At 44.5% G+C, this 14,137-nt stretch overlaps 1 protein-coding gene across 1 annotated transcript in view; it reads right to left on the bottom strand.

Annotated features, from left to right (window-relative positions):
• Positions 1-8,489: 8,489 nt before the first annotated feature.
• The window catches only part of prkd1 (protein kinase D1), a gene marked incomplete at both ends in the record, with an annotated part of 35,573 nt that continues 29,925 nt past the window's right edge, over positions 8,490-14,137 (bottom strand). Inside the window, 4 exons of the mRNA XM_080479301.1 lie at positions 8,490-8,711; positions 9,354-9,439; positions 12,452-12,558; positions 13,856-14,016. Coding sequence (XP_080335427.1) covers positions 8,490-8,711; positions 9,354-9,439; positions 12,452-12,558; positions 13,856-14,016 — 576 coding nt within the window. The remainder of the gene's footprint in view (positions 8,712-9,353; positions 9,440-12,451; positions 12,559-13,855; positions 14,017-14,137) is intronic.

The raw sequence follows: 14,137 nt of genomic DNA, 5'->3' as shown, positions 1-14,137 counted from the left end.
ATGAAAGATTAGTATTGTTAATAAGCGTGATAAATATTTATGTAGATTTTTATTTAATTTCGTCTGATTCAATACGAAACACTGAAATACATTATAAACTGAAACGAGAGGAAAACATTTGATTTAGTTTCAAAAATGTATTTTTATAATCATCAAGTAAAACATGTAAATAAATAAAACGTGAAATGAATTCTAGTTTTAGTGTTGAAGCTTCATTTAGGTGCAAAATAAACTCACTTACTTTGATAGTTTGAACACAAATGAAGAATGCGCGCGTTCGCACGCGCACGCACACACGCACACACACACACACACACACACACACACACACACACACACACACACACACACACACACACTGAGACAACAAAGGGGATTCAGTTCAGTTTTCTTGCAGCTGCTTTTGAGTCGACAACTCATTTACACACGTGTGACAGCTCAGAGTGTGTGTGTGTGTGTGTGTGTGTGTGTGTGTGTGTGTGTGTGTGTGTGTGTGTGTGTGTGTGTGTGTGTATGTGTGTGTGTGTGTGTGTGTGTGTGTGTGTGTGTGTGTGTGTGTGTGTGTGTGTGTGTGTGTGTGTGTGTGTGTGTGTGTGTGTGTGTGTGTGTATGTGTGTGTGTGTGTGTGTGTGTGTGTGTGTGTGTGTGTGTGTGTGTGTGAAGAAGACGGAAACAGAAAAAGGAAACAACCATGTGAACAAAACTGTATTTTATACGTCGGTTCAGATTTTGCAGTTTGTTAATCGTGGGTGCGCGCACGCGCGCACCCGGGCGCGCGCACGTACATACGCACGCCCCCTCTCCGTGCCGCTGCTTTTTAATTGGCATATAGGGAGGCTTGTTTGTTTTTGTTGTCTGCTGTTTCTTAAATGTGTGTGTTCGTGCTCGTGCGGCCCCCGGTGTCCCAACAAGCACCGCGGTAGGTGTCGGGAGGCGCAACACACACACACACACACACACACACACACACACACACACACACACACACACACACACACACACCACTGTCTCCTTTCGTTGAGCGCCATCTGGTGGTCGCTTTAGAGCCAACACACACACACACACACACACACACACACACACACACACACACACACACACACACACACACACACACACACACACACACACACACACACACACACACACACACACACACACACACACACACACACAGCTGCATTCAGATCTACATATATCTGCTAATTGTGAGTTTTTGCTGTGAAATTCAAACATGCAAAAGCAAAACAAAATACTTTTATCAACAATAACGTGTGTGTGTGTGTGTGTGTGTGTGTGTGTGTGTGTGTGTGTGTGTGTGTGTGTGTGTGTGTGTGTGTGTGTGTGTGTGTGTGTGTACTGAAATATGATTAAATAATATTTAAGGACTTTTATCTCACACAAAAAACCCACAATAAATTAGATTATTACTACCGAAACTAAAGGAAAGTGAACTTTTCTTCACTTTTATTCTGTGGAATTAATGAAGGAGTTCGTTAGTGGATTTAATTCTATTTAATTTAATTCAATTCTATTCAACTTTATTTGTAAAGCACTAAATCACATCAACAAACATCTCAGAGCCTCTTACAATGATAGAGAACAACAGAACCCAACTAAACCATTCCAAAGCAAGCAGATGTAAGAAGCAACAGATTAACAATTTAAGATGTTAATCTGTGGGATTAATACATTAATATATGGGATTAGGATGTTAATCTGTGGGATTAATACATTAATATATGGGATTAGGATGTTAATCTATAGGTTTGATGTGTTAGTCTGTAGTATTAAAATGTTAATCTGTAGGATTTGAGTTGTTAATCTGGGATTAAGATGTTAATATTTTGGATTAAGCTGTCAAGGCATAGGATTAAGATGTTAATCTAAAAGAATAAAATGTTAGTCTGTGGAATTAAGATGTTAATCCATAGGAATAAAATGTTAATGTGGGATTAAGATCTTAATCTAAAGGATTAAGATGTTAATCTATAAAATTGAGATGTTAATCTGAGATTAAGATTATAAAAAGCAATTTAAAAAAGTCTCCGTCTTCGTGTAAGCGGATGGAAACGCAACTTTTTTAAAACCATTTCAATTTTGTCTCCATGGAAACGGGAGGAAACACAACTTACGGAAAAATAACGCTCTGACGCCGCCCATGTAAATGGGGGAACATGCAACTTTTCCAAAATGCCCCCAACTCCATGGAAATGGAGGGGGGGGACGGGGGGGGGGGGGGGGGGGGGGGAACTCTGCCTTCGTGTAAACAGAGGAAAACACAACTTTTTGAAAATGCTCCAACTGGAGGGAAAACGTAACTTTTTAATGCTGCGACTGCTCCTGGTCACCGCGGCCGTAGTAACTAGTAGTTCTGCACATGCTCAGTAGAGCCAATTAAAACAAAGTTTCCTCTGTGGTGTCACGACTTCCAGTCCTTATTCTGCTGGACTTGGTACTTTTATTTTGACAGTCACTGCAATAACAATCAATACCAAATCTTCACAGGACAGAAGGTTTTAGCCCGACGAGTGTCAAACATGTGGCCCTCATAATCCAGGACGAGCCACCAGAGAATCCAGATTGAGCCGCCAGAGGATCCAGAACGGCCGCCAGAGGATCCAGATTGAGCCGCCAGAGGATCCAGAACGCGCTCCAGGATGGGAGGAAACTCCAGAGAAGAGGTTTGTGGTCCTTAAGTGTCCAGACGGTTCCAACTGTTCTAGTAAGAGTCGAGGACGTCCTGAACCGCTTCCTGGGCTGAAGAATCATTCCATCTGTTAAAATGTTAGCAAAGCCCACTGCGCTCACGGTTAGCTTTAACATTAGCACTAGCGTTATTTCAAACTACCTGCTGTGCTAATCACTGACTTTTGTGTTAGCATTAGCATTAGCATTGCCCCGCTCTGCTCCAAAAAGAAAGAAACCCGACTTTAATGGTGAAACGTAGGCGAGCTACAATCACTTAAATATGTTTCTGAATAAAATTAGAATATCTTTACGTCTTCTTACACAACCCGGAGTCGTGAACTCAATAAAAATGCTCCTGACAGCATAATGAGGTTGATTTTTTTTAAAGTGTTTCTGGGAATAAAATGATCTAAATGTTATTCAGTGTAGAATCAGCAGAGGCGTCCTCACTACTCACAGTGCATTTAATTTAGCTTTTATGTAAATAGGACAAATTTACACTTCCCCGCGGGGGATGAGTTATCATTTTAACAGCCAACCTGTTAAAAATTAGCTTTTTTATGAAACGAAAATTTAAACCACGATAATCGTGTTGATATTCAGCAGTGCTAAAGTATTTCAAATATTTCATGTTCGTAGAAATACAATGGCTTTTTCCCATTTCAGGGGCCACAGTATGTTAAATTCACTTTGTAGTGGTTTTCTAACAATAATCGTCTCCATACCGATGAAGTGAAAAAGGTCTGTCGTCTCTCTCCCTCGCTTGTTCCGCTCTTTACGAGCGAATCGGAGCTCGGCACTGCACCGCATCACAGAGAGAATTGACCAATCACAGGCCTGATAGGCCTTCCCTTTGCCCCGCCCACTGGTAGTTGAGCTCTAATAGGAAAAACATGGCAGCTGCTCTGTTGCTTGTCGTATCGATGAGCAGTGAAGTTTGATATAAATATAAATAAATGGATAAAGCCTGGATCTGTTCCTGACTGAACTACATCTGTGGAAGCTTTAAGTTGTTCATTCACTTCGTTTTGCTTTATTGTGGAGGTCTGCTGAGCCTGATAGCGTGTTAAAATGTCCCTGTAGCATTAGCACTGCAGCTAACGTAGCTCATGCTAAGTTCATGACTAATAATCAAGAGTCAGTAAATATCAGGAGACATTCAACATGAGATGTGTGATGTGCTGCTTAAAAGAATAATCTGAGTTCAACAGGACGAATAAATTCAGTATAAAATGAGGAACCGTAACAGTTAGCAGGAGCTAGCGTTAGCTGCTAGCCACTGCGACTTCATAGCGACTGAAGGCCGCTGCAAACTGCCCCAAGAACAAGAGGAAAACGTCTCGGAGTGTTCATACTCCGAGGAGAAGCCGTCAAACTCACAGGCCACGCCCTCCCGCGGCGGGCCACGCCCCCTCACGGCTGGCCACGCCCCCCTCACGGCAGGCCACACGTCTGTGAAGCGGCGTTTTAACTTCTCAGCTGCGCGGCGGAAGTAAACAAACCAAATCTGACCAATCACACAAGAGTTTGGCACCAAGAGACTTTGTGGTCAAACATCCTCTGAACGCATTTATTCAAACTGTGTTTGCGTCAAACGACGTGTGGTTGGTGAAACAACAGGCGGGTTGATAACAACGTGAACATCAACGTCTTAACATGAGAATCAATCAGAAACAAACATTTCTAAAGTTTACAGGGGAAAACAAAACAAAAAAAACATCACGAGGCGTTCAGGCGAAGCTCCGACAAACAGAAATAATCGATCGCGTCACGTCGTGCAACTTGGAAAAGAAAGAAAAAGTCAGTTTGCGGAACATTTTCAGTATGTGTCAGTATTTTCGGTCAAACCAGAAGAAGCTGTGAACTAAATCTCCGTCATCATTATAACCTCTAATAGACCTTCAAAATGTTTTAAAACTGCATTTTAAAGTTGTTGGTTTTTAACTCAGTCCAGAAAAACTGTAAAAATGAACATTTGTCACATGTTTTCCTCAGAAAATTAAATGCTTAAAAAAAATAAAGAAAGAAAGAAAGAAATTATATATATATATATATATATATATATATATATATATATATATATATATATTTTCCACTTTTCCACAATCACCGTCTGGAGAATAAACCACCATCCCCCAACAACTAACGAGTAACTGTGTTTCTTATCATTGTGACTTATTATTATTTCTAAAAATACAAACTTTCAAACTTCAATAATTTTTTCTCGCTTGAAAAAGTAATTTTCTGAGAAATCCACAGTTTTGCCTTAACTTGTTTAATCTCCTAATCCCTGTATTTCTGCTCCTCATAACTCATAACTGTGAACAATAAAACTGCCAGTAAATTAGCCACGATTCCTTTGTGCTCATCAGATTATTAAATCTGCAGTAACACTGTACAGCCACAGGAGGCAACGTTGAGACTGTAGTGATAGAGACATTGTCACATTGCAGGATAAACGAAGATTCAACATCTAAAAAACAAAGAAACAAGGAAAATACTGATAAACATAAATATTTATGCTGTGTAGTTTTTGGTTATCGACACCAAAATGATACAAACCTGAAGCATTGAAAATCAATGACATTCATGGTTTACCTTCATTAAATAATATATATATATATTTTTTTTATTAAAGCAGGACTCAAAATGCCTTTGTTGCTAACTTAAATCTCCGTGTGTGCAACTATATGAAAATATAACCTGACGAGGAATCCACTGCTAAGCACAGACCAAACTGACTGGTAATACCACTTTGTACCAGCAGATGGTGTCATGAGTCACCAGAATGTGACTCACTGCTGCCACCCAGCGTACAGACGTGTAATTACTTAAATCTACCTGGTGGACACGACCACTCTCGCCAACTTACAACAGCTGGAGCCTCCAAAAGCCCTGGACATCGGATCAGGAAGCCACCGATCTTAATCAATAAATATAATCTAAAAGAAAATTACGTATAGCAGATGAATTCTGCGATGGACTAATGTTAGCGTCGAAACACTGAAAGTTGAAATAAGCAGTATAATGAGTCTGAGTTAAGGAGAAATCTGCGTCTCGTCTCTGCGACGGACGTTAAACTTCAGGTTTTATCGTCACATATCATAAGCAGCGGCGCGACAATTACAAAAGAGGCACAAACATGCTAGTGAAGTGTTTTCTGATTGTCTGAGCAAGTCGGTAGCGTGACGGGCAAAGTCGGAATTTATGGCAGAACTTTGTCACCTTCTTCTAGATTCATGAAATCTGTCTGCACGTTCGCCAACGTCTCTCGTTACAAATCGTCAAATCGACGTTGGGGAAACGTCTCGAGCGTACGAACAGGAAGACACTCGATCCGTTTGCCTTCGTTGAGGTGAAATATCGCTTCCTGATCATACGAGTTACTGTCAGAGTTCACGCTAACAGATTAATGCTCAACACGCAATGTGCAGAGGGACATTCCCCCCCCCCCGACAGACTTTTACTTTATTAGAGGAAAGTTCCTATTTTTGCCGTTTGTCTTGTTTTCTTTGCGGCGGCTCAGAGCTCCATTCAACAGATCGTTGTCGTGTAAACAGGGAGTAACGCGTGCTCATTTAAACTCCCGTTTGTACGTGATGTTGCTCGTGCTGCCGTTCTCAGCGCGTCACTCGCAAACAACACACAAAAAACAAAAGCGCAATCTCTTCGCTTGATCGTGCGATTGATCCCGCGTTCGACGGGGTCTTTAGTAAATCAGCCCCTTTGTGGGAACAGGTGGAGCACACGCGCACATTTTTGGTTTCTTTCTGTATTTTCGGGTTAAGCGCATCAGTCAGGTGCACCTAACTGAAGATAGAGATGCTCGTCTGAGGCACGGAAGCAAAACACAAAAGCGGTTCAGGTGTCACGCGTCGAACGGGGTTTTTTTTTCGCCAGCGACACAACATAACTCGACATTTAGAAAAGGGAATAGTGACCGAACACAGTCGGTAAGGTGTTAACCTGAAGTGAAACCGGAGGAAACCCACATGGAACTCTTAAACCAGGGTTTTCCTCCAGTGAGGCGACAGTGCGAACCACTTCACCACGGCGTGGCACAGGCAGATGTTGGTATAATAGTGCTAAAACGACATTTTCATTCGAAGTTCTTTAAGTAACCTCAAACCACTTGAAGCCTCACAATGAAAAACGTCAGCGTCAGCTGGGAGTTAGCACGTCGGGTAGTTTTCATAGAAAAGATGCTGCTGACGTGCCTCAACATGCTCACTCTCCTTTACGACTTGTTTATCGGATCCACCAACCTCGGAGACAGTCGGGAGGCGGAGCTTTGCCTTCATACACAAGTCGTCATAGCAACCAAGCCGGGATCTCTGCGGTACGACCGTCCAATCGCGGAGCAGATTCGGCGGCGCGTCATCCACTCATAACATCGACTGAACCATCCTGGAAAACGAAGCGGCTCCACTCGTTGTACAATTTTATCTATTAAACAGCCGGAAAGTAAACAAAGTTTAATCTTTATTTAATATTTTGTTAGCAGCGAGTCTATAAAGCCTGTTAGTCGCGTTAATTGTTCAATACTGACTGATCATGACGGGGCTTTGGACGCTGCTCGTAACTTAAAGGAGTCATCACCCGGAAATCACATTTATTCTACTTGTATACTGGTGTTGGACCTCAGTTGAAACTTCTGGCGTTTAAAAGTGGTTAAAAGAGGTTTTTTTTGTTTGGACTATTTGTTCAAACCAGAGTCGTCCACAAGGGGGCGCACCCTAAAATGGAAGTTTTGATTGTCGTCGCCACAGGAGGGTAATATCACCAACCACCTCTACTCAATTTAGCCGCTAGCGGTTAGCGGGACGAGTATAGACGTTGAAACCCATGTGATTTACAAATGACCTTGTATTTCATTTTAAATCTCCGATGTGCGTTGCTCTGCAGCGTGGATGCTTGTAGACGGCTCCGCCATTATTCTTACCGTTGCTATGCTATGGCTATGCTATCAACGATTGGCTGTTCCTGCGCCCAACACGCACCAGTCAGAATCTCACAGTCGCGGTATGTTAAAGGGTCAGAACGAGCTCTATGTTAACATAGAATTCATTTAAAAACAATTTAAAAGAGACTGGACACGTGAAAATACCAGGTGATGACTCTTAAGTGCGGTTTCATATCTCAGACGAGAACTTAGCGTTTTGTTAGCTAACCAACGTTAATATAGCTGAGGCACCTTACTGTCAGTTAGCTTGTTAGCTGATGCTGAACATTTTTTAATTTTTTGTTTGAAAATACCAAAGCGTAGCATTTTGTTAGCCAACCAGCTAACAAAAACAGCAACAGTAACTGACAGTGGGCATGTTAGTGACAGTTAGCTTGTTAGCTGTTAAATACTGATTAATTTTGACTTATGGACGATCAGTTTTAAATTTCAGACCTACATTTTCTTAGCGAACACGCTAGGTGAGCTCGCTAACGGTCACATGCTGGCGGGTCGTAATACTTCTCAGGACGGTTCAGTTAATAAACTTGTTAGCATGTTTGCAAACAAATGCTAAACTGTGTTTGAGTGCCGTAGGATCAAGATGTAATCGAGACCGTCTGTAACATGAGCCTCGCAGAACCGTTAAAAACACAGAAACACTGAAAGAGAACGTCAACAGTAGAGTTAAGATAAAAACCAAAGTAATTCCAGTCACTCTCCCGGTAAACGTGATTCAGAGGCTTTTTCTTCGTAAAGTTTGGACTGAACAGAACCCTTGAAATGTCCCTTGTTTGTTTGTTGTTTTTCTTGTGCTTTCCTTCGCTGTGCTTCAGCCGCGTTCTGCTCGGGCTCGTCAGAGTTCACTGACCCTCTCGCTGAGGGTCTCCAGCTCCTCCGGCGGCTCCTTGTAGCGCTCCACCGCGGCCTGCGGGGGGCCGTTGGCCAGGTGGGCCGGGTAGTCCAGGCCGCTGAGCTGGGCGTGGTGGTGCCAGCGCAGGTCGTCGCTTTCGTGGGTGATGTAGCGCTCGTTCATGCGGGACTCCAGGTTCCTCAGGTCCACCCACATCTGGTAGTCCTGGTGGAGGAGATGGGAATTGCATCATCGTCAACTGTTGTTTCCACTGAGGACCACATACCGTATCTTATTGACTATAACCGCTAAAATATACTTCTGCATCGGGCAGTGTGTAGCGTCTAGGTACTCCTTCAACCCCTGTAAGTTCTGCGTCAGGGTTGTATGTGCTGTGAAGTACTGTAGTTCACCACCATGACGCTAGGGGGCGTAGAAGAATCGGTCGAGAAACCGCATGAAACTGGTTGGTAGTGATTATTTTCTGGACATATTGAGCACTTTGGCACAAAGAGAGACTTTTTGGGAGTTTTAGCTTCGGGTGCTAGCCAGGAGACTGTAGCGGCGAGCTATACGCTACAAGCTAGCTTCTTGCACGGTGCTTGAAAAATAGTTTTTCTATCAAATAGAGGAGCGACACCTACTGACTCAAAAACACAAGCACTGAATCATTTCTACCTCAAACTGGAATTCTTTTAAATTGATATTTATATTAAGTTCAAATGTGGACCTGTTGACATTTTTTTTCTTATTTGTAAAACATCTGTCGGGCCGCAGAGAGGCCAGCCGGCGGCCACATGTGGTCCGTGGACCGCCGCTTGACCGGCTGTAATTGGACGGGACGTTTGGCCGTGAGTGAAGTCTGACCTGTAACCAGGGGTGACTGAGGGTCTTGTCCACGCTGTACCTCTTCCTCATCTTCACCTGCAGCAGGTTGTTGATCAGGTCGATGGCTGAGAGGAGAGACGGAGGAAGAAAAGGAGGTGAAGACCAGAGTCTGAGGCAGGAGGAGGAAGAGGAGGAGGAAGAGGAGGAGGAGGAGGATGTTGGGTCAGGGACCCCCCCGTGAAGCGGGGCCAGTGGAGGCTAATGAGCAAAGCTAACATGATGTTAACATTTCTTCAGGGGTCACTGGTCTGAACAGCTCGGAGACCTCGGGGCCCCTCAGGTCTACAAGGGGCCTCCATCACTTGGCATTATGCACATGAATGGACCAGCGCATGAATAGACCCCCCCCCCCGTGTCTCGTTGAAGCTCCCCCCCCTCCTTTAATCGGTCACATGACCCTTTATCCAGCTCGGTCTCAGAGCTGCAGGGCCGAACGGTGGAGATGTCGGCCCTCACAGCTCTAAACAATCAAAAAGTAGGAAACCAACCAGCTTAAAGTGACGAGGTAGAGTGACTGACTCTCTGTACAAAGGCTCATGTAAGATCTACCAGGCAGCAGGAGAGCATCTGTTCCTCGGAGTCGCAAACTGTGGCATTAAATTATGGAATAAACTGTGTTTGGAGACTAAACGACTGTCAACTGTGTGCCAATTCAAAAGGAAATGTAAAGAGTTGATCCTGGCGAGGTCCACTGCATGTTAATGACACGAGGATTGTTTGTTTACACAGTAGTGCTGTTTGAGTGATAGGTGTGTCTTAACTGTTGATAGTATAGTATATTGTAGGATTTAATGTATTTAATTGTATTTCGTTTTTTTTACATGTTCGAAATAAAAACTTCAAATCAAATCAAATCGAAGTCGATGTCGGAAGTCGACGATTGGACAAGTCTGACGATTTGATTCAGTTTGACTTTGATCATTTCCAAACCTCTGAACAGTTATGGAGTGCTGCTGCTCTGCAGTGATACACCAACCAGCTCCTCCATCTCAAACTGCTGCTTCTGATAGAAGCTGTCTGGATATAGTGAAACCTCTGTCCACCACCAGGGGGCACCAACAATGCTCAGCGAGCCGCAGAACTGGACCATGGGGCCACGGCATGAGGTGATCAGTAACCCTGACATCACCTGGACGGTCAGATCTGTGTGGGTGTGGCTTATCTGAGGAACACAAACCAGAAAGATGAGGAGTGTATAACTTCCTGTACAGACAGGAAGTTGTAATTCTAATCAATTCCTGTCTTTATCGTAATCTATGACGTTCTCCACTTCCTGTCTTTCCAGGACGTTATGATGCTCTCCACTTCCTGTCTGTTTCTTTGTGGATGACACTGTTTCATCAGCGTCGAGCTGCATTAAACTGAGTCAGTTGAACTTTCGTAACTTTAAATTGAACCACTTCGTCACTTTCCCTCTGTAATCATGCTTGTGGGCAGCACTGTTTCATTTCCAAGCTTCCCTCTGCAGGAAAACGCAGATTCGTTGACGCAGTAACGAGTTGGTTCTCTGACATTTGTGACCCTCCTGCAGCGGGCTCAATCTGGTAGCGGAGTCGCTCCGGTGGGACCGAGGAGGTGGAGGGAGGTTAAGATCTGTCCGGGCAGCGAGTGACTCAGACGGTTTAAATCTGTCTCACAGTCAACAGGACGATCGCAGCCAACACACAACACGGCGGACGCTTTTAGAGGCGATGACGACAACAACATGAGTCACGCAGCAGCAGCAGCGGCGGAGAGGCTCACGGTGACTCGGTGTCATTATAAATAATAGCCTTCGCTGATGTTGCAGGGCGAGAAATAACCAGCGATTCACAGGGAGAGATGAGACCAGCCACACACATTTACAGAGCGGCCGGATGTGAAACGTTCAGGATTCAATCAGCGGCGACCATCACGGAGGGGCCTCGTTCTCCGACCACTTAGAGTCCAATCTTCAACACGTAATGTGTGAATGACACAGCTCCTCCTGTCAGCAGAACAGCAGGATTCAACGAGCACAGAAGCTCGGTGTCATTATTATTCCTGTCACTGCTCTGCATCCTGCAACTTTATATGTGGAAGTAATGGATGTACTGGAGGTTCCTAAAGATCTAAAAGTCGAATGAAAGCAGAGCGTTCGACGATCAGGCTCCTCTCATGTGGAATCAGCTCAACGTGACGGAGGCTAACAGCTTCTACGATTAAGATCACACTTCAAACTGTTCTATTTTAGAAAGCTTACAGTTCAGAGCTGGAGTGTTTTTAAGAGGCCTAATCACGTTAGGATGGTCTGGGACTCCGGTCACTTGGGAGAGGGGGGGGGGGGGGGGGGGCTGAGAAGGTTCACCCTTCATTTGGCTCCTTCACTTTAGAGTTCAGATCAAACCTCCTGGAAAACCTCATGCATGTACATCAGAGGCCTGTACTACGAAGCTGGCTTTTCTCTTATCTAGGTAACTTCAGGATTAACTCTGGTTTTCTCTTATCCAGGTAACTTCAGGATTAACTCTGGTTTTCTGTACCATGACTCTCGCTCACTTCTCACCAGGATAAATCACCATGGTAACTGATGCTGAAAGTCTAACCTGCTCTGGAGCAGGTTAGACTAATCGTTTTTCCGGTGAGAATCCAGATGTGGAGAGGTCCCCTGGACAAACGGGATCTGGCTTCGGCAATCTTTTAACCCGGGTCAACAAACCCGGGTTTATTCCGTGAAAGTTAAATGCTGGAAATACGTGTTTTTACGGGTGTGATGATGAATTTCCCTCAGAAAGGTTTTGACAACATGTTATATCCAAACATCGATAACTAAAAGTGGCTCCTAAGTTTTTCATTTTTCCCGGGTGGATTCTGGTTCTGGTGGAGGAACTTTAACTGGAGGTTCATCTGACAACAAACACGGCGGAGAGCACAGAGCCCCCTGGTGGCCCACCAGCACACCTTTACTTCCACCATTCCACCATTGTGTGGAAAAGACAGAAGGGTGACGGTTGTTCGGTGTAGTTTGTCACTCAGTTTGGACGGTCCGGGGACAGTTTGACGAACGTTGGACGGAGGTTTGTTTTGTTTTTGTGAATGAGAGCAGAAGCAGCTCATACCTTCCTGTGAGACTTTCTTCCAGGGGTGAGGAGGGTACATGAAGGCAGCATTCTGGATCTGATCGTTGATGTCTTCATCTTCGTTAAAAGGGAACGTCCCACTGAGGCTGCAGACACACACAGGGTATCTGGTTACGCTGGTTCCCTGACTCGACCATCGTCGGTGTTTCTCAGCTCCATTCATTTGTAAACTGTTTAATCAGACACTTATATCAGGACTGGACGGGACAGAAGGTAATAAACATACTAAACAAAACAAGTGCTATTCTTGGTTTCCATTTTGTAAGTTTACAACATTCTTACAGAGTACTTCAACTAAAAATGCTCCTGTGCCCATACTTGCCTGTTTCCACTACCATAAAAAGTCCTGGAAGAATGGCGCCAAATGCGCTGATCATGGACGGAAAACCCTCCAATCCAGCAGGGGGCGATGAGAAGTCTAAAGTCAAACGACTTTACAAGAACCAGGAACCACCACCGGAACGTCCCGATGACTATGATGGCTCCTAGTACTTGGGGAACATTCCTTCAATGGTTCCTAGTACTTGGGGAAAGTACCTATCATGGTTCCAAGTACTTGATGGTTCCAATACTTGGGGAAAGTACCTATGATGGTTCCTAGTACTTGGTGGTTCCTAGTACTTGGCAAACATTCCTGCAATGGTTTCTAGTACTTGATGGTTCTTACTACTTGATTACAGTTCCTATGATGGTTCCTAGTACTAGATGGTTCCTAGAACTTTATGGTTCCTAGTACTTAAAGAAAGTTCCTGTGATGATTCATAGTATTCGATGGTTCCCAGTACTTGATGGGTGAGGGGGCTTGGTAGATTATTTCAGAGAAAGTTTCTGGAACATAAATATGATACCATTGGAAAACTTGACACTGTCCGGTCTCTGTGTCTGTCCCTGTGTGTCTCACCTCACGTTTCCGCCGAGTTCCACCTGTGTCCACCTGTGTCCACCTGTGTCCACCTGTGTCCACCTGTGTCCACCTGTGTCCACCCTTTCCCTGTGTATTTAAACCTTTTCTCTCTTGTCGTTTTTTGGTTCGTCCCTGTGGGTTTTTTTTGTGTTCCCTGGACCTTTCCTACAATAAACTCTGGTTTTTATGGAACTCTGTGAGACTGCGCTTGGGTCCATCTGCACACCACCTGACAGACCCTTTTTAAAGGAGCAGCTGAGTCTCTGGCTTTTCTGCGAGTGCCGAGAGCTTTTCTTTGATTTGATGTGTTTGGTAGATTGAAACCTGACCGAGTACCAGACATAGTACAACAGTTGGTTCTTGTATGAAACAGGAGCCTCAGTAACATGTGGAAGAACCAAACCCCGCCTGGAACTTGGTTCTCATGGTTTCAAACCGACACGTCTCCTCTGACAGACTGTGGGGTTTTTCTTTCCTACCTGACGTAGATGATGACTCCCACCGACCACATGTCCAGGGAGCGGTTGTAACCTTTGTTCCTCAGCACCTCGGGGGCCAGGTAGGCCGGCGTTCCCACCACCGAACGCCGGAACGACTTCTCGCCGATGATCCGGGCGAATCCGAAGTCGCACAGCTTCACCTGGAGCAGCCACACAAAGCAAGGCTTGTTATTTTTGGACCGCCGCACACATGGAAATGCCAGAAACATGGAAAGCGCTGCAGTTTGCATGTCACGCCACTTGTTGGCGCCGTGGTTTTTA

This window comes from Lipophrys pholis (assembly GCF_963383615.2).
Source record: "Lipophrys pholis genome assembly, chromosome: 14".
Taxonomy (NCBI): domain Eukaryota; kingdom Metazoa; phylum Chordata; class Actinopteri; order Blenniiformes; family Blenniidae; genus Lipophrys; species Lipophrys pholis.
This window is presented reverse-complemented; position numbering and strand designations above follow the sequence as displayed.